The sequence below is a fragment of the Poecilia reticulata genome, linkage group LG7 (assembly GCF_000633615.1).
Source record: "Poecilia reticulata strain Guanapo linkage group LG7, Guppy_female_1.0+MT, whole genome shotgun sequence".
Classification (NCBI taxonomy): domain Eukaryota; kingdom Metazoa; phylum Chordata; class Actinopteri; order Cyprinodontiformes; family Poeciliidae; genus Poecilia; species Poecilia reticulata.
The window spans coordinates 27,923,722-27,945,885 of record NC_024337.1 but is presented as its reverse complement, the minus strand read 5'-3'; the positions used below and the strand labels follow the sequence as shown (position 1 = coordinate 27,945,885).

At 39.9% G+C, this 22,164-nt stretch overlaps 2 protein-coding genes across 2 annotated transcripts in view; one reads left to right on the top strand and one right to left on the bottom strand.

Moving 5' to 3' along the window:
* Nucleotides 1–18,951, top strand: part of LOC103467314 (probable E3 ubiquitin-protein ligase DTX3) — a 37,407-nt gene extending 18,456 nt beyond the window's left edge. The window contains exon 4 of the transcript XR_534059.2: nt 18,706–18,951. The gene's annotated coding sequence lies outside the window, so the exon portion shown is untranslated. The remainder of the gene's footprint in view (nt 1–18,705) is intronic.
* Nucleotides 318–16,041, bottom strand: rnd1b (Rho family GTPase 1b). The gene is made up of 5 exons (XM_008413582.2): nt 15,727–16,041; nt 15,198–15,285; nt 6,410–6,519; nt 6,179–6,313; nt 318–3,846 (listed from the first exon to the last, which is right to left on the bottom strand). The coding sequence occupies exons 1-5, from the start codon at nt 15,844–15,846 to the stop codon at nt 3,601–3,603; spliced, it is 699 nt and encodes a 232-aa protein (XP_008411804.1). The 5' UTR covers nt 15,847–16,041; the 3' UTR covers nt 318–3,600.
* Nucleotides 18,952–22,164: the final 3,213 nt, after the last annotated feature.

Sequence of the window (22,164 nt, the reverse complement as noted above, 5' to 3'; positions counted from 1 at the left end):
AGTACATTTTACTCCCATCTTTCTGAGCAGTGTTATCAAAAAAAGTAAAGGGGGAAAAAAAAGGTCAATAAAGAATCTGATTAAAGCTCCTTGAACGGCGGCTATGATCTGATATCACGGTTGATGTAATGGAAAGTGACACTAATCCGCTCATGTATGCTCATTTAAATTTGCTTTAAAATCAGACAAGGTCCTCTCGCATGTTTGATTATTTATAAAGACCAAGAGCGATAAAGACGTGCAGCTGCCTCACTGCAGGGAATTTAATTTCACTGAATTTATTTGGGAAAAAAAAAAAAAAACAAAAAAGAGGCAAACATGTTCCAGACAAGCTTTATTTAACACAGCGGTAAACACAAACAAAAGTAATAAAACAGGAAGGATTTCAAAAACAGCTTTTAAACAAATGTACATGTCACTGAAAAAAAAGGGCAAAGATAGCCACCAAATAAATACTAACATCAGGAACAATAATTTCATAACTATAAAACAAGAGACAGTATATATAACCGTATAATAGGACATGCGTAGAAGTTTGATTGCACCATTTGTATCACACATCGACTACAACACAAGGGCTGCATAATAACTGACATGGTCACTGAGCCGCCTGAACAACCCATCATAGAAAGGCTTTGCAGACAAAAAATATCAGCCAATACTTTTTTACATTTTTCTTTTGATAGCTTGGCCATAAACTGTTAAATAATGGTTTAGTAATAGATGTGGCGGTGTCTGCCTGTTGACTGAAATGATCCGTCTACATAACAGAGAGCCGCAGTCCGAACTGTAGCGAGGTGTTGAATATTGGAAGCCTTTGTGGAAACGACCGCTTCAAGCTCTGTTAAGCAGGGGGGGAGATCCACAGCACCGTTAAGACACAACAGCCATGTCAGGAAGATATTTCCAAGATAACGAGAACTCACATCATGCGTTAAATAGTGAAAAATACACATAAAAGAAGAATGGAAAAATAGCTTTCTTTGGACAGGGCCAGCCTGTGCAGTTTGATTACTTGTTCCCCTCAGTCCCACTTTTATTTTTTTTATCTTTATCACACACTAGCCCTTAATTAAAAATTGTTCACTTTTGGAGTTAATCTCTAATTTGAAAAGTGTGTAATTGCCAACTCACTCAAGAAACAGTTATAGAGCCTTGCAAAAGCATCCATAGCCATTCAGTCTGTACTTTGACAAGTACAGTTTTTCATTTGGATTTCATTTGAAATCCAAATGAACTACGCGGAGTAGTTCATTAATGTGAAGTGGAGAGGAAAGCATGCGTAATTTTTATTTCAAAATCTAAAAAAGGTCACCAGCAGTTGGGTTAAATGTCACTTACTCCGACATCCAGCTTAAACAATAACCCTCTGAAATAATCTAATTGTAAAAAAAAAAAAAAAAAATACAGTACCATTGTCACTAATCCCAGAATAAATCCAGCCGTTCTGTGGAGGCCTCAGATTTGCTAGCAAACATACATTTTACTGCACTGTTTAACCCACCATCTGAATTTAGAGCAGAGTAACCAAGAACTGCAACCAAGACATGAACGTCAGCAGAACTGCAGATGAAAACTCCTCCATTCATATTAATTTGGATGCAAATTACTCTCTTTTGGCAGATCTAGTAGACCCAGCAAACATTGAGAGGAACATACTCTGGTAAAGCAGGTTGCCAATTAAACTATTATCTGCGGCTAACTAAATCAATGCTGCACATCACCCTGAACACCCCATCTCCATGGTGAGACACAGAGAGGTGGCAGCAGCACACAGCATAGAGATGAAAGATTTAAGATCAGGGAACAGGTTCATCCTCAAGCAGGACAGCAACCTTGCACATAGATCCATAGGTTGTAGATTGGAACTGGTCAAAGTATTTTGCACTGTCAGAATGCGAAAAAGTTTCGGCAATGTGAATACTTTTGCAAGACGCTGCAATTCCTACGCCATCAAAAAACCTAACGTTTTCAGCCAACAGAAGCGTGATCCCTTCTCCCCCCTTATTTGTTTTTGTCACCGGTTCTTCCAAAAACCAGCGACTGCACAGAAGAACGGGCAGACATGAGCTCAGCAGCCGGTTTGTACAGCAGAGATGGTTTCAATCAATGACGTGTCTGTCCAGAGCACGACAGTAATCACGAAGCTGCATCTTTTATTGCCACACCTTGTATCACAAGCACTTCAATCGTTATTGCTTTACGGTCAGAAGCGCAGAACTCACAGCTGCACAGACACACAACCACGAAGCCAAAGATTTAAGCCGATGACGAAAAGCGTTCGATTTTTGCTCCGTCGTCGTTCTCGCCAGCAGTGAGCGACGCTTGTTGGAGGTCAAGAGATTCAAGTGTGCGCAAAACATGAGCTATAATTTGTCTTGGAAGAATGGAGTTGCATTTGGAGTGCTACATTAGATCAATGCAAATCCACAGGCATTTTACAGTATTGGTAAATCTCACTGACCTTCATGGGAACATGAAATAAAAAGACATTTTTCAAACTGCAAACAATAAAAAAAAAAAAACTGTCATCATTGCAATGCTACAACTGTTTTCTGAAGAATATTTGATGAAACAAAGCATATTTTTAGCATCAATTGACAATCTGACCCCAATGGCGGCGATCTGACATTTTAAAATCTGCCTTGAACCCTGGAAGCAGTGAAGCCTCGAAAATAAGACCCACACAGCTTTTTATGATGCCGATTTCAACAAAAGCCTCTTTGCCTTTCTATTTCTGATGCATTAGCAGAAGTAGGGACTCCTGCAGTGAATGGAGCCCATTTCAAACCTCCACACACGTTTCCTGGTCTTGCGTCTGCTGCTATTTTTACAAATCCGGAGCCTCGCCAGCCTTTGCTACTTGCTCGACTGGAAGCTCGTGGAGCAGTCATTCACAGCCATGCAGCCATGGCTCTACCGACGAAGGCTGGACTCTGAACGCACAGCAGCGCTGATGCCTTCTGCCGCTCGCATCGCCACTGAGAGGCCAAGAGAAGCTCTCTGTGGATTCTGCCTCTGTTCTCCCTCTTTATAATGTTCTTTTGTCAGGAAAGGGTAAAACAGGCGACACCTCACACACCACGCTTAGGAAGGGACGTATGGGATTTTTGCTAATTCCCCAACAGTTTCATGCTAGATTCATTTAAGTACTTAGAAAAATATCTATTCTGAGAGGCATTGATGTAACAAGGTTTGAAAATTGCACACTTCCATATCGGACTAAATCGAGGTGTGCCTGTAGATGCGTAAAATCAGACGGACGGAGCACTGTTCTAGTTTGTTTAGAGGTGGGAAAATAAAGAAAGTTCAATGGACCCAAACCTTTACCGTTTTAAGTTTTGTTTCAAAAGCGAAATAATAATAATACTAATAATAAAAAAATAAAAAAAAATACGGATGTGCGCTCGAAGGTTTCAGGAGAGAGCGGACAGCTGAGTGTCCGCCTCTTCTGAGGGTTCGTTTGGTTTTCGGGGGGGTGAGGGAAGGATTCAGCAGGAGAGCCCTGATAAAACCATCATGCCCACCCCCCTTCCCCGAGACCAAATAGGCTGGGGCTGGGAGTCGCGTACGAGGACCTGGAGCCCCTCCTGCCCTCCTTCACATCACAGAGCAGCTCTTGGTCTTTTCCTTCTTGAAGGAGGAGGAGAGCAGGTCTGACTTGCTGGGCAGGTGGAGGAGTCTTTTGGAGAGGCGGCGGGTGGGGCTGGACTTTGGGAGGGGCTGCAGCTTGTTGATGCAGGCCATCGCTGCGGTGCGAAATACGCTGTGAATGCTTTTCTCCGAGGTGAAGGCTGAGCACTCCAGATAAGCTTCGGCACCAAGCTGCTTGGCCATAGCAGAGCCCTGTAGCAAATGATGTCAGGAAATGCACTGAATTAGCATCTTGCACCAAAATACAAGATGCAAAGTTAACCCCCCGCCCCCTGCATGCAGTGCAGTGGGAAAGCATTTCCATCTGAAAAGTTTCTTCTCTTTTTGCTGTGCTGTTACACTTTAATATGTCAAAAATAAATCTGTTTTCTAACCTGTGAATAAACTCCAACATGCAGTTTTCGGAATGATGATTTAGTTTACAAAGAGAAAAGAAAACAACCCGAGCCTCGTGTCAAAAGTAATCGCCCTCTTGTTAAAAACTGAATCAACTGTGACAAAATGTTTTTGTTTTGCGAAGTTCAGATCAATTGATGAATGTCTCATTAAACCCAAGACAAAGGTTTTGGACAGTGTAGGCCTCACTTACATCTGCTGTGAAACTAACTCAGCATTTCAAGAAAAGAACTGACAGTCAGACATGGTAGTGGTTCTGTGCTGGTCTGGAGTACCTGCTATAATTGATAGAACTGATCAGAAACTCATCTGACTTGTCAACAGAATGTCTGACTATCAGTTACTTTAAGCTCAAGAATATTTAGTTTATCCAGTAGGAGAATGAGCCACATCCACCTCAGAAAGGGTACAAAAAATAAACAAACAAAAGCAACTGAGGTTTTGGAGTGGCCTAGTCAAAGTAGGGAGTTAAATGTGATTGAGATGGTCTGGGTTGGCCGTTTCTGCTCAAAATCCCTCAAATATGACTAAACCGAAACATTTCTTCAAAGAAGAGGGAGGCAAACATAATCTACTTACAAGTTGATGGCAGCACAAGCACTTCTCTGGTTTACCACACAGTCAGGATGCTTTGAAAACTGCATTTAGCATTTACTCTTGCAGTCTTTCATTTTAAAATGTGATATTTGATATTTAAGTGTTAAGTATAAGTTAACATTTTAAATTAGAGAGAACAATTACTCTAGAGGACAAAATGAAACATTTTCACTTTAAAATGTGTTTGACATTTAAGTACAAGTTAACATTTTAGATTAGAGAGGACAAATACTTTTTCACGACACTGCGTAGTAAAGCAACAGCCTGAAAGCTTAAACTTCCAAAAAAAGGCATCAAAACGAAAGCATGTTCTAACAGATTGGTTAGTTCATTCTAGAAAACCCATTTCCCACTCATAATCATGTCTCCTTTAGGTGGAATTAACATTTTTCCAACCTCTCTTACAGGAAACTACAGACAAAACTAATTGCTTTCAAAATGAAAAACATAAAACGTAGTTTTGCTGTTGAAACAAATCCCTCCTCACTGGGATAATTTTAACAAATGTAAAACTAGGTGGATAAAGACAATGACTTATTACGCCCCATCGCTGATCCCCTTCGGTTTCTGATTGTATTTGTAAAATACTTCGTGACAGGACAACTAATGAGTCAACAGCCAGCTTTGAGCCAACTCTCTTTTTACATACGAAATGTTTACAATTGATCTGGTGGGAGAAATACTGTATTACTGAGCGAATGCAAGCAGCAAAGGTTTCATTTAAAACATAGAACTAGTTTATCTCTTTTGAGTTTAGTACTTACTCACGTCTGAATGACGTCACTTAAGCTGCTTTGCCAAAAATAAATAAACACAACCATAACATTTTAAACTTAAAACAAATCACTGTGTGAATAAGAAAATATAAAATAACTGCATGCATTGATTAGAGATGCATCAATAAGATTTCCAATCCATTTTTTTCTAAAGCTTTGATCTTTTGTGTCTTCTTCAGATTATTTAAATTACGAGCTGTGTGTTTAAGAGAGCGTCTGCTGCAAAGCAGGGTTCATATTTAAAAGTGGGCAAAGTTATTACAGAGTTGACACTTTAACTTTACTTTTTGCATCTTATATTAGTGATCAATGTGATCAGCACATTTAAGTGCAGCTAGCATTGATTAAACGGCAGTGTCTAAGTATATTCCCTATTAAAAAAATACATCCTTACCCCTGAGATTTCCAAACAACTTACAGCTTTTTAAATCCAACATTTTCCATCACAGATTCACTTTTTAATTTTTTCCTCCATAGTAGCAGATCTTATACCAAAAGATCTGTTACGAGCTGGCAGTGTGTACATATGGGACTTTCTCTGACCTAAAACTAAACCTTGATTACGAGCTGCTGACCTGTCGGGACTGATTAGGCTGAAAATCGTCTGGTTCTGGTCAACAGTCCAGTCTTGGTGCATCTCTAAGACTTACTTGAATTTATTTCAAGAGAAAAATACACATTACAAAAAGAAAAATATCTGGTCCTGCCAGTTTTAGTTTAGCCTGACTGAGAAATAAGCTTCTTGTGGTTCTCACCTGCTCATAGGCAATCGGAGTCTGTTTCAGGTTGGACAGCTCCATGAGCGTGCACACGTCGGTGCGGAGGTCTATCTTACAGCCAATCAGCAAGATTCGAGTGCTTGGACAGAAGTCCAGGATTTCACTTTTCCACTGTGGACACAAACGTATAATTGTTAAGCTCTCTTTTGTTAGAGTTTTTACATGACTGTACAGAAAATAAAAATAATAATACAAAAAAGACATTACCTTTTTGAGACTGCTGTCCATTGTGTCTGGGCGGCTGATGTCAAAGCACAACAAGACGGCGTCAGAGTCACTGTAGCACAGGGGCCTCACATTGTCATAGTATGGAGAACCTTAGAGGGCAGAGAGGCAACATACTATTAATGTGGTTAAAAGCAGGAATGAGCAATTTCTAAAGAGACAGATGTCTCAGATTTCATATTGTACCCTAGTTTCATTTTTTTAGCTCCTGAATCTCCAATTAAACTAGTTGACTCTCAGTTATGAAACATTAAAACCTTGATGAAACAAAAGGCAAATCTGACCAACATCCAGTAGATAGAAATAAATATTTCCTACCAAAATAGATATTTTTATAGTCAATGGGAGGAGAATACAGTTGACAGAATGCAGTTCCTGTGTGAAGCTTTTCCAAGAACAAAGCTTCTTTTCTCATCTGAAAAAAATTTATTTACAAAAGATCCAAAATGGCATTTAAAATTTGACAGAGCCATATGACCAGCACCATTCTGGAAAACAACAGCATTTATATTTGTACATGGCTGCCACTTGGCAAACAAACAAACAAAAAAAACAGCATCTGAAGATCTGGCTTCCAGGAGTTTCAAACTGCAACTTTCCTTTCTTTTTTCTACATCTAGCTGTACTGCAGAGCTTACGCTGGCTAACTTCTGTTGAAACAGGAACAAGTGAAGATTCATTTCAGCTCTTTTATAACATTCCTGTTGTACAGCACCACTACTTTTCCACTGACTTATTATCTTTTGCATTGTTTCAGTTAAATCACTAGACTTTATAGTCACCACAAGGGAGTGCAGCCGCCCCCATTCCGGTATAATGATTGGAGATATTTTCTTATCATTACTCTCAATGTTGCTTTATAACATGTGTAGACATTTGCCTAGTGAGCCAGTCATTTTTGTATAGAAAGAAAATAAAAATAAATCAGCAGGCAGCAGTAGGGTTTACAGGCAACCACCATCGCTTCTTCTTGATTAGCTTCACTTTTCTGTTCTTGAAGCTGCTGTTTTTCTTGCCTCTTGTCATCTTCTCCTGCCTCTGCTGGCATTTCAGAGGCAGGAGAAGATGACAATCGGTCACTAAATCCTCATTGATCTTCCCTTGCACTAGATTATGCAAGTGGAACGGTGGGGTTTGGGGCAGGCAGACGCTCCCACTCATGCTCAGAATCCTTAAGTAATCCACCCCCCCACCCCAAAAAAAAAAAAAAAAAAATCCTATGCTCGGCAGCAGTACCTCCAGTCCCTCTGTTTCCACAGCAACAACCTCGGAATCCACCGTCTACATCAGCCATTCCTCCTCTTCCTCCTCCTCCCACCTCTCCATAAAGGCTTGCCCTTGCTGCCAGTCAATCACTTCAGACCAGAAAAACCAACCCACCCACCTACTGTTGGGGACATTCCTTCTCTGCATTAGAGACTGAGACGCACATCCAGTAGATATATATATAAAAAAAGACACACCTGATTACACACAATACTCGCCATCTAATTTTGGCTCCATCCAGAGGTGAGCCCGATCCGCTATCTGATGAAACAGAAGAAGAGTTCTGCTCAGGGGGGATTAAAATGTTTACTTCAGTCTCCGCGCGGATCCCAACGGGGATTCGGAGCGCCTTTTATAGCCGCAGATAAGGGAAGAAGCGCGTGTAATCACTCATTAGACATTACACAACTGTCCCGATTGTTTTCTGCGGAGGAACATCGGAAGAAAACACACAAAAGCTCATGCAAACATGGATGAGTGCATGTGAAGCAGTTTCATGAATATTTAATGATCCTTCGCATTATCAAAGGTTGAAAGTGAATTTGCCAGCTGCTGGGTGCTGTGAGTGGAATAATGACAAGCTGTGATGAAATTCCTCAGGAACCGGAGTCCTGAAGAAGAACGTGAACACGGTGGGAAAAGAACAAAAGAACGCGCTCGTTTCATTCCGACTCTGGTTCTGTGCTTGAAGAAATAAACATGCTTTCAGTGCTGTCATTTGAGACCTTATTTACATTTTTTTTGTAAGAGAAATGCTCACGCATAAATCCTCAAAGCTTTTTTAATAATCTACCTCAAGTAAAGAAAGTTGTCTATACGTGAAAGCCAGAAATAAGCCTCGTTTTAGTGATTGCACAAAAAATAAAAAAGTGCATTCTGGCTGAGGAAAGTTTGGCCACACTCCTCACGTTCAGCTGAAAAATGCTTGATGGGTTTTTTTCATTGTGCAGCATCTCAGTGACATCAGGGCCTGAAACTTTGGCCAGGCTCAGGAACCATTATTTAATTTTCAGCCAAGAATGTTTTTTGGTTATTGTCACGTTTCTACATCTAGTTCTGCTTCATCTCCAAGTTTTTTTTGTTTTGTTTTTTTTTTTTACAGCTCGTTTCATATTCCTCTTTGATACACGGCAGATTTCACAGGATCATGAGCTGACCAGGTTCTGCTGCAGGAAAATATTCTGAAACCATGACACCTCCACCACCATGCTTCACAAATGACATCAGGTTTTTTGCCATTTGATGGATTCCGTTTATGCCAAGTAACCCGAAAACTCTTCCAATTAAGACTAACCTGACCAAAGAACAATACTCCAGAAGTCCTGGTCTTTGCATTTTTCTTAGCATGCCAACAATTCCTCTGTAGACACCTTCCATGAAAGTAAAGCTGATTTTAGACGCATGCTTTTACATCTAGATCCTGTTGTGGGATCCTTCGATGGTTGATTTTAGATTCTCTCTCTCAGGGAAGCCAAACCACCAACACACACACTGAACCTGCTTTTACCAAGCCGCAGAGCAATCGCTTACTGGTAATAGACATGAGGAACATGTTAGCAGTTTCATTTAGAAATTCCTGGAGGCACATGGAGTGAAAGGGAGCAGGAAGCTCCCATGTGAGCCAACACAGAGGAGGGAGCGTCCACCTCAAGAGGATATTATTGCTTGCGTGGTCGAAATATGCAAAAGACAAGAATCCCTTCCACGCTGCCACCCTCCCCCAATCCTGCGGCCTATATAGTCATCCTTTACTTCACATGACTGACAAAAGAAACACAGCCTGGGACAAAAAGTTACTGTGACTGCATTTTAACAAAAGCATCATCAATATCCATTTAAACCAGGAGTCACAAACGGCCTGAAAGAAAGTTTGCATTCAATGGCTTTTAAATCAGCACACATTTGAATCAGAGGATGTGTTTCAGTGTCCCTTATCTGTCATGCAGGAGAGTCTGCAGGGTGCTCTAAAGAGCTCCTCCTCCAGTAAGAGGTTATCTCACAGCCAGGAAACAGGATGTGATTCTGCATTAAACAACCCCTGATCTAAATGCAGCAATCAATAGAGGGCTGCACCAAGGGGGCCCCGAGAGCCCTTGCCTCTAAAGCTGACAAATACGTTATCCTGCCAGCATAGAGGGAGAGAGAGAGAAAAGATTAAGTAGGATGTTCCAACCTCCCCATTTTAGATCTCTGCTGCAAACCGAGGGATGATTTGGACCGTCAGATCGATGCCCATGCAGCGATAAGCAAGGCCAAACGTTTCCTCTACCCTCCTTTCTTTACGACAGATGAAGAGTTTCTGAGGCATGAAACATGCGGAGCGAAGCTGACTAACTGGGGGATGGCAGATGAAGAAAAGATTGCAAGTCTTGTTGCTGAGATCAACTTCGTATGCGTTTAATGGTGCAGCACCCAGGGCTCAAAACCCACAGAGGAGAGAGAGCTGGAGATGGGAGGGTGAGCTTTACGGGCTGGGAAGACGACCGTCGGAGCACACAGGTGGGGGAAGGGAGGACCTCGTCTCCTCTGTGTGCATGGGTGACAGAGAGCGCTTGTGCGTTCAATCAAGTGAGCGACGGAGTCCATTTTCATCATTAGCCCTCCTCTCGCTATCTGAATGCACAGGTCAGACAGACTAATGATCGCGGGATGGGATGACTCGGATTGTTTTTTTTTGGGTGGGTGGGGGTTTAAGTGCTGCCCCAGCTCCATCACCCACACTCAGCCGACTGAAGCTGTGGCACTTCAGCTGATAACTGCAGACATTAGTTTACAGTCGAAAGAAGAAACCCACAAAGTTGCCTCAGATTGTTATTTTACAGTTTTGCATCTGCCAGGGTTTCTGTTTTTAGAGAGGGGAAATAATTTAGTTCCAGAAATGCTAGTTTACTGTCGGAATGAGGATAATAATTAAGACTAACCCACTTTTTTTGATACGTTAAGTTTCTTTATCATTAGTATTCCGACCAACCCCGTTACCCTCAGCACCTCTCTTTTGCCCTGACTTTGTTTTAAACTGAAAATCAACCATCAAAGAGGTTATAGCTGAGATCAAATGTCAATGTTACATCATAAAATAAATATCTTTGTTACATCTATGATTTAGTCTAGCACTGTTTAGCTTTGCTGAGGACTCTCTTCTTTTAAATCTTGATATGTTTAACATCTGCATCACAGCCCCCGCAAGAGCATTACATCTCCATGTACTGTGTGAAGACTGCAGTTCACACAGTACATTTTTATGTATTTATTTTTTTCTAAAATTCCTGAGACTTGCACAACTCTGGATATTTTTGACATAGCCTGAGACCTGAGTCACAGAAGAATTACATGAGCTGCTTTAAGTTGATGAGAAGAGCAAGAGACGTGCAGAGAAACCAGGAAGATCAGTCAGATCACTCTTAGGGGACATGGTAGCTCCAACATTAAAAAAAAAAGACCCTTTTTCAGGTGAGTGAACACATTTACTACACCAAAGTGAAACCAGGTTGTGCTAACCACAAAACTTTTAACAGTGCAAGTTGTTACTGACAGAAGAAAGTTCAAAATTGCCATTTTCAGCATCCGAGGCATTTCCAAATGAAGCAACAGGAAACTGTTAAGTTTTTTTTTTTCCTAACATACTAATTTAAACTGACCAATGAGAGGAATCGTCTTCACAATATCAGGCTGAAGACAGAAGCTAAAACAAAGAGTCGTAGTGCAATATAGCAATATTAAATATTACTAAAATGCAAAGTAATTTTTATTAAGTTATTTGAATAAATAAAAAAAACATCTATGTTCTCTAAATAAACTGTCAGATGTTTCTAAAGAGAGGAGGATGTCTTGTTTGGGAACTCTGTGGTCTTATAGTGATATGGTTCCGTTTTCACAATAAGGTTTTACATGGATGGGGTCACATCCACCTTTAGTGGCTGGAACAATTTTTACACTAAGTTTGAGGTGGACACAGATTGGGAGGCAGCAGATGGACTGGGCCTCCAAATCACAAAGGTCACCTTAGCCTAAGGTTTCTGACCAGGATGCTGCTGGGTGTCCGCCCTCAGGAGATTTCCCAGGCTCATCCCACTGACAGGAGACCCAGAAGCAACCGAAAAGATTATATTATCCCCTCTGGCCTGGGAACACCATGACAATCGGTCACTAAATCATCCATCCATCATCCAAAAAGGAGCTGGAAATTGTGAACATCTGGGATTTCCTCCTGGATCTATTAGATCTGCAACCTGATCTCTGACAATCGGATGACACTGAACAGATGAGTGAAGCTCTAAAGATATGACACTACAAGCAGAGCAGTATACTGCTAAATGTTCTGTTCAGACAACAATATGTGCTCTCATTTTGAGTTAAACTAGAAATAATAGTAGCTAAATCGATGGCATCAATCTCAATTGTACACGATACAGTAAGCAATTAGATTACACTAAATTCTCCCAAACTCAAAAGCCTAATCAGCAAGATCACTGACCCTGAAATAAATTAGTTACCAACACCACCAATAATGAGATTCATTATTAAGTATTCATGAGTTACGGCCAGTGGACAGTGTTTGCTATCCCCTCCTCCTCTCTCCGCCCTGTACGTCCGATCAGATCAGCCTGATTAAAACCAGAGGATTGATTTTAGCCTGTAAATCCATGGCGGAGCTGAGAGAAGGAGCTGCCTGCCGTGTGGAGCCGGTGATGAGGTCAGTGAAATCGATGAGGGGGAGCTGGGATAATGAGGAGACGCTCTCGCTGTGGACGGGCCACAGCAGCACAACTCCGCGCAATTAAGAGGATATTACAGTAAAAAAAAAAAAAAAACGCAGAGACGGTACACAGAGACTAACACACATTGCTTTAGTCTGTCATCTATCGTCAGGAATCAGAGGGGACTGATGTTCTGATCTCAGTGGAACAAAGTATGTGTACAGAGGTGAATGATTTGTGTTAGATTACCATCCATCCACTATACCAGATGACCTGGACATGGACAGGTCTTGTTAAGCTTACATAGTGTTAATTTGTTAAAGGTCTCATCGGATTCTGTCCTGGAATGTACAGGTTTGGATAAGTAGGGGGAAAAAATGGCACCCTATGGAATTTTTTTTTTTGAGTTTTCAGACTTAACTGTATTCTCTAAAAATTTTAAAATAGAAATTTTCACATTTATTAATATTTTATTTGTATAATTTGTCTTTACTTTATTGCAAACTGAGTTTAACATTTTAGACGTCAATATGTACATTTTTGATTTAATGATTGAGAAACTCCAAGCTAAATACACTCTCTAAAATAATAAAAAATGACCAATTTCACAGCCTTTTCTGTTTCAAGACAATCAGACTTTTTGTTTTTAAACCAGTCGGATCCAGATGCTAGCCAGCAAAATATACAAAATATTATTGCTTAACATTTAAAAATACAGTAGAAAGTACTAAGAGACCCAAAATGGTGGGTCTTTTAGTACCCATCTGTTTAGTCCTAATTTTACAAGTCTAAGAGACTGGAAAAAGTGCTTTAAGCCGATTCATAATTTTTAAATATATATAGATGGTACTATCTGACAACTACAAAAGCATTGGGAGTATAAATGGAACCCTGCTTTACAAGTCTAGATAGAAGGTGGATGTACTCATGTATGTTTGGGTCAGTTATGTCCACTGGTCCTATTCAGAGTCTTAATCCCCTAGGATGTTGCTGTTTGAGTGTGTGACCCGAGCAGCATATGGAGGAAAATGCAGGTCACCACATTTTCTCCACTCCCTCCTCTCTGTCTGCTCTAGAAAACCTTTCTGCTCAATAGGAAACCACATCATCCCCGGCCGGGCAGCAGGCCCACTCCCACTGGCCAGACCAAAGGTCCACAGTCTGGGATTAAAAGATGGCATTTGGTCTGGGGCAGGAATTATACTGCTACAGACCAATTACATTTTTATTCATTTATTTTCCGTTTACTCTGCGAGAGAGTGAAAACATTCGCTTGTACATGTGGGTCTGTTATATAAAGGATTTGTCCTAAAACCGGTGCACAGAACACGCGAAAACACACGTAAACAAAACTCGCAGCCGTGGGATTTGCTCCGTCACGCTGATCCGGTAACTCTGGAGATGTGAGCACGGAGGGCGAGCGATGAGCACTGAGCAGAGAAGGTGCGGAGCGGTGAGCAGAAGGGGAGTCTGACTCCAACAGGTGCCGCAGACCCATGATGGCAGGATTCAGGTCAGCACAACTCCAGGGATATCTACAAAGACACATTGACCCTCTTTTCAAGCTTGTGGTGGAAGCGAACACATGATGCCCAAATTCACCATTGAAAGCAAGTGAACTGGAATAATAAGTGTTTTTTTTTTTTTTTATTCTGTACATGAAACGTATTTGCAAATGTGTCATTCCTTTACCAAGCCACAAAGAATAAAAGGTCAATGAGGCATCCAGTATCCTTTCACAGCAAGGCAAAAGTATTCAGGCTCCTTTCACTTTTTTTTTTCTCCACATTTCTTCATGATACAAACAAAAACATCAGGGCTTCGATGCATTTCTTATTGTGTGACATAGCAACACAAACCAGTGAATGCCATTGGTTTGGAATAAAGTTTTCAGGATTTTTTTTTTCCTAAATAGAAATCTTTAAAGCATCTCCTGTATTAACACGTTGCCGTAGCGAGTCTTTGTGGGTATGTTCAGCTGAAAGCGTTCTCTTATTTAGCAATAATCGTTAGCTAAATAACTTCAAGTATTCCTTCTGAAAGGTTAAAAGTTCCTTTACTTTGGTGCTTCTGCAAAAATACAAAGTAAAACATACAGCAAAGTGGGGACGACTGCTCTACTAACCTTCTGCAAGTTTAAGGTAGGATTTAATGAAAAAAAAAAAGAAGAAAAATCAAGAAATTTTGCAAAACCAAAAAAACCATTTGTTAACGCAAGAGGAATAAAAACAGATTGCCGTACCCAACCCCACCTTCCATTCTCACCACAGTGAAAGAAAGCAACCTCAGTACCAGTACAGTGTATTCAGGATGATGTGCAGTATTTTGCCACACACAGCACTGAGCATGTGTCGTCAGACCAGAGTACCGTCTTCCTCTCCCTACTTGCTGCGTCTTCCTGCCACTATTACATAAAGGCCGGCCAGAAATAGTGCATCCAACTAATAGTTGTTCTGTCATCAGAATAACTAGATAAAGATGTCCTCAAGTGCCTTCACTAGATTTTATTTAGGTGTATTCTAGTAAATGGGGCCTTGAATACTTATGCATAAAAGAGTTTTTAGATTTTTATTTGTAAGAATTTTGAAAACCTGGAACGAATACGTAAGCGAGGAACTGTATCTCACAGCGTTCAACTCTGATAAGAACACTTGTTAATCCTCCTTATTGCTTCAAATGTCTGTCCAGGTAATGAAGTCTGTCAAAGAAGCTCATTAAACGCTTCGGTCATCGCCCTGTTGCGCATCCCTGTGCGCTGCAGGCAGAGCTGAAGGTCTTAGTCCACATGGGAGCAGGCGGTCGGTTACCTGAGGTGTCCCACAGACTCAGCTCCACTCGCTGCTCCTCCAGCTCCAGACACGCTGTGTAGTTTTCAAACACCGTGGGTACGTAGGTCTAGGGAGTAATTAGCAACAGGATGCAATTAGCAGGAAGGTGTCAGTTACACATAGTGGAAGTTTATTTAGTGCAACGAACACGAGAAGGGGGGACCAACAAAAAAAAAAACACGTCCTTTGCTTTGATCAGTCGCTAGGATGCAACTGTATTATATCTTAAAAAGAGACATTGTAATAATCTCCATTCGGAATACAATATAAAGCTTGTGCAAAGTGTATAATAAGTCAGTGAGCACAAAATAAACCGAAATAGCCAAATCCCAGTAAATGCGCATGCAACAGCGCACTCGGATCGCCCCCCCCCCCCCCTTCTGCTTTTTGTTTATATTTCACAACACTTATGTTTCATAAAATCATAAAGTAGCTTCTTGTGGATGAATCCCAATCATATATATATATACATTTATATTTTTTTACAATTATGAGTCACATTGCATACCTCCGGGTAGCAGTCCTTCGCCAGCACTTGCAACATCGCCGTTTTTCCGCATTGAACATCTCCCACAAGAACCAGTTTACATCTCACCACCAGCGGTTGCGTATTTCTCCTTTCCTTCATGATGACGAACACGCTCCAGAGTTTTCTCCAGGAAAAAGAAAATGCGATGGACAAAATCAAATACTACTACTACTACTACTAATAATAATAATAAAAAAAACAAGCTATAGAACAGCTCAGTTACAGTCCCAGTAAGATAAAGCGTCCCTGCTTCTGACTGTTAGAGGATGCCCGCAGTTGATCTGATTGAATTTGCCACTGCGGCTCTTTATACGGGCGAGAAGCAGCCAATAGGAGCTCACAGTCCACAGGCTCTGTTACGTCGCTTCACTGCGCTCAGGAATAATACGAGGGGAACTACAAACATGCACATTATTCAGTCAAGGATCATCCATCTATTCTTTTTTTTTTTTGTATGTATGTATGTATTAAGAATTTTCGTCTGGAATTTCATTATAGAGCTCTATTAGCCACAAAGGGGGAAAAAAATGTACACACTGTAAAAACGAATTTCGGATTGTATTAAATTTCTGTCATTTAAAACTATTTTAAAGCTAATCAAATATAATTGTACATGTAAATATAATGTGCAATTAAATTTTTGAGCCAAAGCAGACTTTCACCGTCTGAAAACAACTCCGATCTCAAGAAGCAATCAGGAAAATGGGAAACACCTGTAGCTAACAGGTAAAAAAAGGTAGCGAATAAAGGGGGGATGAACACTGACAAGGGAATTCCTGAAATTAATATAAACAGATTAGAAACTGCTTATCTAAGGAAACTAGCCTCAAATACACAAATAAGAGATAAGAATAAACTAAACACATGAACGAATAAACAATACCATCTCAAGAGAATAAACAACAGGGAAATGATCAAAACAAAACAATCACATTGTACCCAAAGTTCAAACACACATAGATCATAACATGACATGGCGAAAATCTGCTTTAGTATTTATCTAATTTATTCTAGGTGTTGTTTCTAACTTCCCAGAATCTGAATTTATGATAAGTTCTAAGATGCTTATAATGATTCAGCAGAACTGTATTTCAAAAACACCCAAAAATCTCTTTCGTATATAATTTGACCATCACCAACTGACATACTTTATTAATTTTAACTGTTTTGGCAAAAAAACAAACAAAAAAACTTCCTTTTCATGGTGTAATCTTTCTTTACTTTGAATTGAATGCTATTCTGGGAATAATGACAGGTAAAAAAATTGTTTTGATAAACTTCATGATGAATTAATGATTGTTCCCTTTGAAAACAATGCATTTTAGGAAACATTAAAGAAATTACCATACGCAGGCAAAACCATGACCTGTCACTTGACCCGTTCCAAATTGATTGGTTTAAATGACTTAAGTGGCTGGATCGATTACCAATCAGCACAGGGATAATTGGTTTAATTTTCTCTTCACCTCAAGACAGTTGTCTTATTAAAAGCAATAACCTTCCCTCTACAACAGTTTTATATTTTTATCAATGAAACTCAGTTGATTATTGAATTTAAAATGATTCCACATAGTTTTACAAATGGGTAGGAAGTGCATGGTTCCTGTGTCTCCTGTTGACCTCAGATCCTCTCACACACCCTATGGACTAAAATGGTGACTGTTATCACTGGGGAGCCACTGGGTCAAAAAGCACCGGGTGGTGTGAGCCCCGTCCTTTGACATCAGTCAGACGTTTTCACACATGAGCACCAGAGATGTAGTTTGACACCCTGGTTTTAATTGTGTTGAAACAATGAGACGGACTGAAAGATAAAATCAATTAGCTGCCCTCCCTGATGTCTGACGCTCCCCCAGATGATTTACATACTGATGTCGGTGATCGTTATTGGCGTTTTGTCCCAGTGGGAAGAAGCAATTTGCTTTTGCTTGCAAACAGCCCCCTTTCTTCAGATCTCCAGTGCTAAAACCTGTTCCTGATCTTCAGACTGTGGGAAACTATAGATGATGCAGCAAATCATTGCCATCGGTATCCACATCTCAGCGCCTTACTCTCTGGTTTAACTTAGATAAGCTCTCTTCTTCACACTAAGTTGTAAAGGAAAACGTAAACATTTCTTGCTTGCCTCTCAGATTTTGCGACACGCTGAAATAACCCTACATCAAATTGTAATTTAATTAATTTTATCAAATAAATGTGAAGGATGCTCTATTCATTATTGGTATAGCAAACAATTGATTCTTTTTTTTTTACTGCTTAGAGAGAGTTGGAAAGAGTTGAAAAAAAAATGCAATCACTGAACTCTTTCTGACCCTTGTTTACTTACTGCAGCATAGATGCATGTGGGATCACCAGATCCCCTCTGATGGGGGCAGAGAGACAGGTGGCTGTGAATAATAATCAGGTATAAAGTGACACCTTCCAGAGTGACCTGGCCAGATTGCAAGTCCATCACAGAGACACACAACCCTGCACACACACACATACACACACACACACACACGCACACACACGCACACACACACACACACACACACACACACACACACACGCGCGCGCGATTACTCACAAGCTCAGTTCTGAAATCTCCAATTAACCTAACAGGCTTGTTTTTGTAATCAAGAAAACAGGTGTAATCAGAAAGCTGAAGCTCCAGAAAGACACAACTCAGATTTGAAATTCAGACCTTGCTGTGAGTTTGATCCACCTTATTATTCATACACCTTAAGTTTTCAGTGGAAATAAAGAAGAAGTACAAGGGTGTTAACATCTACTGGTTGCATCCAGAATCTCTTCCAGTCATGATGTCTCATCATGATAGACTGAAAAATCTAAAAATTTAAAGTTTTGATGTTTTCTGTTTTCTTTTTTTTTTTTTGGCTCGGCTTTTTATTCCCCCCAACAGGCTGAAGGAGCACCTGCATTACTATTAACAAACCTAAATCTGTCTCTCTATAGGCTACCCCACTCCATCTCAACATCACTCATGAACAAAATACCTAAGAAGGTATTTATTTATGCTAACGTACTTTGAGGCGAAGACTTTAACCCCCAACCTGCGGGAGCCGCCATCTTTTTCCTGTTGAGACTCACGGCCTCAAACTACCATCAACATTTAAAACCACGTTACATCAGGAAACCCGAACCAGGACACGAGTATGGCTTCGCCTCACTTCGTTTTCCCGCCTTCAGAACCGCACATACACGCCCTCTGCTGGTGGATATGTGAATGTCTTTAAATAAATGCACATCACGAAAGAATGTCATTGTAACATTTTTATTTACCCCCTCGTTCTCGTGTGGCGTTGACAGATACACACACCAAGCACATTTCATCATCAGGCAATGTCGGACTGCTTTAGTAATGTTGTCGGAAACCAGCAGCGTTGTTGGGATCACAGCACGGCATACATTGAGTGCATTTATTGCATAAAAAAAAAGAGATAGAGAAAAAAAGCATTCATATAAACAATAGTAGTGCAATTATACCCCACCCCAACCGAGGAGATCTCTTGATAGTCTCAGCTTGTATCTTATCAATACTAAACTTTATATTGCATCCAGAATTTAGGCCAGTGAAATAAATAATAGTAATAAAAACATTGTGCTTTGGATATGGAAAAAAATAGTTTAGTTACAATAGAATCGTTCTGCAATACAACTCAAATGAAAACAACAACAACAAAAAAAAAACAAGGATCTGGTTTATCCAAGGTTTTATCCTAAGAAGGTTCTGTGCTCTTGGTGTTTTATCAGGTGGAAGGTATTAATCTGCAACCTGATGTATTAGAAGTATATGTCAGTCTCAGTGAAAGACATATCTGGTCCTGGATAAAAAGTGCATCATTTTAAAAACAGAGGATATCATAAATAAACACATGCTTTCTGAGCTGTGTACTGTGAAAAAAACAAAACAAACAAACAACAAAAAAACAAAGAACAAAAGACTTTCTGTTGGTCAGAGTTTGCAACGTTTGCATGGAATTTAATACTAATCATTTACAGTATTTACAGCTTATCTTTTATAATGCATATGTAAGTGGTTATGTAGGTCATGTTGATTTGCTCATGTGAGGATGATCCTTGCAGCCCTTCTGATGCAACAGGAGTACAATATTTGCCATGCACATACAATAGGTTATTTACATGAGTTTAGATGAACATTGTCTCCTAATAATTTCGAAGCAGTTGCACTGAGGTGGAAGTTAAGAACTGTGAGGTGTCAAACAAACGAACGAGGCAAATTTGGAGACAGACTGCACCACTGCATGGCTTGCAATTTCAGACTGAGATTCAGCTGAACATCTTCAGTAGTCACCATACTGTCTAAGGTCTGCCATGCTTATTTGACATAAACATGTCAGAAACGAACAAAAGTCTCCCTTCAGGACCTTTAAAATCTCACGTGTACAAAAGACAGCAGCCACTGGGCGAGTTCACAGTTTGTTGCTTTTCAGTGGTTTTACTTGCTTGAATAATAGGATAATTAATAATATTTCAAGATTATTTATTTATGTTAACACACAAGTGCCCGGTGGGTGAGTATTAAAGTGTCATTTCTTTTAGAGTTTAATTTAAAAATGATGGAAGATTAAGATACGATAAGATCTTGGAGATTTTTTTTTTTAAATGTCCGAAGCAGTAGTTAAACCTTCTCACAATATTTAAGAGGAGGAACAGAATTTAAGTGAAAACAAACAATATAGTAGGCAAAAGTCTTTACTTTAGTATTAATGCGGCTTAAATTTAGTCGTTAAGTACATTAATTGTGAAAAGGAGATTGCACTGTCTTGGATTTCTTGTCTGTAATGTGGTCCACTCTGCACAGCTGAAACTTTTCTCTTTTTAAGGACAGAAAGTCTTCTATATTAATAGTAATCCACAAAACTGACACAAAGATCTAAGTTTCAGACGATTTGGCTTTAGTAAACACTCTGCTGAATGAATGACTCTAAACTGGTCTGGACATGGATTCTGAAGCATTTTCATTCAGTCAGATGGATCCAGTATTTGAGGAATACGCCTGTGTTGTGAGCAGTTCAGCCTCATATGTCTGAGCCACAGCACGACTTTGATGACCCATGAGCCAAAATGCTTAGTAATGCGGCACAGAGGCTGGAACAAGCAGTGAGGACGACAGCAATGGTCTTCGCTGCAATCGGTGTGCATAAAAATATGGTCAGCAGCAGCAGAATGACTTTGACGAGGACTGTAGCTGTGTGTTTTCAGTCTTTAAAAGTGCAAAGCTGAACTAAAAACACACAAGTTGCGACAGAGTATCAATTGCCGTCAACTAAAGAATGAAGACATGAACAAAGTTTGGAGCTCAGTAGGTGTCGGCTACAGGTTTTTCCTCAAGGACTCAGATTGGTATCAGGGACAAAAACATCCTGACTGAAAATATCGACTTTCTAATCAACATGGACAAGTGTTTTACTTGCAGAGCTTCACCATTCAGTCCTAAATCCTATGAATGTCTTGTCACAATCAGATTTGATTTTATTCCTACTTAATTAATACAAGATTGCATGATCATCATTATGAAAAAAATATATAATTCCTTTCTGTGCAAATCTTAAAGCTTAATATCAGCAGCAAAGGACATTTTCATCAGTAGTGGTTAAATTTACACAAACTTGATTCTGTGTATCTCTCATTTGGACTTGTGTGAGAATATACTGTCTTAGGTTTAGTTCATGCAGAAATATTAGAAATTCACAAACTTAATCAATAACGTAACAATATAATTCTGTGAATAAAATTACCTAAAATATTTAATAAATATGAATAAATGTGTTGGTAACATGTTGAGCTTCAACCAGTGGAGTTTCTGGAAATGCAAAACACATTTTGGTCAGAAATGACAGACGCTGCTCCTCTGGGTTTAGCCATATTGCATCCAGAACCACCACTGACTACAGCTTCCCATGCATCATAAGTTCATTTATTTAATAAATAACATACCTATAAGTATTTGATGACTGTCATTGTTACACAAACATCTTTACTTTTTGGGGAGGGACAATGTGACTACAATCAGTGGATTAATTTATTTTAGATTTAAAACTAAATGTGACCAATCTGATTTTATTAGTTAAAGGAAAAAGTTACAATCCCAGGGCTGGACTTCAGCTGAATGCGTCTTTTACCGTAAGGACTCTTTCCTCGACCAACACACCGGACTTAACTTACATTCGCCAGCAGTGGCAAAGACGTAGAAAACGTGTGCTATCAGTGTTTGTTATACATTATTTGCATAAAAGCTACATGTAGAGATATGCGTTTGGTATACTCAGAGCAAATACATGAGTAACAGATAGTTGTATAGACTGTTTTAGTACAAGGGCAGACAGAAAGAAGAATCCTGGATAAACCAGGAGTGGAAAGTAAGAGGATAAAGGAAGACAAAATCGCAGT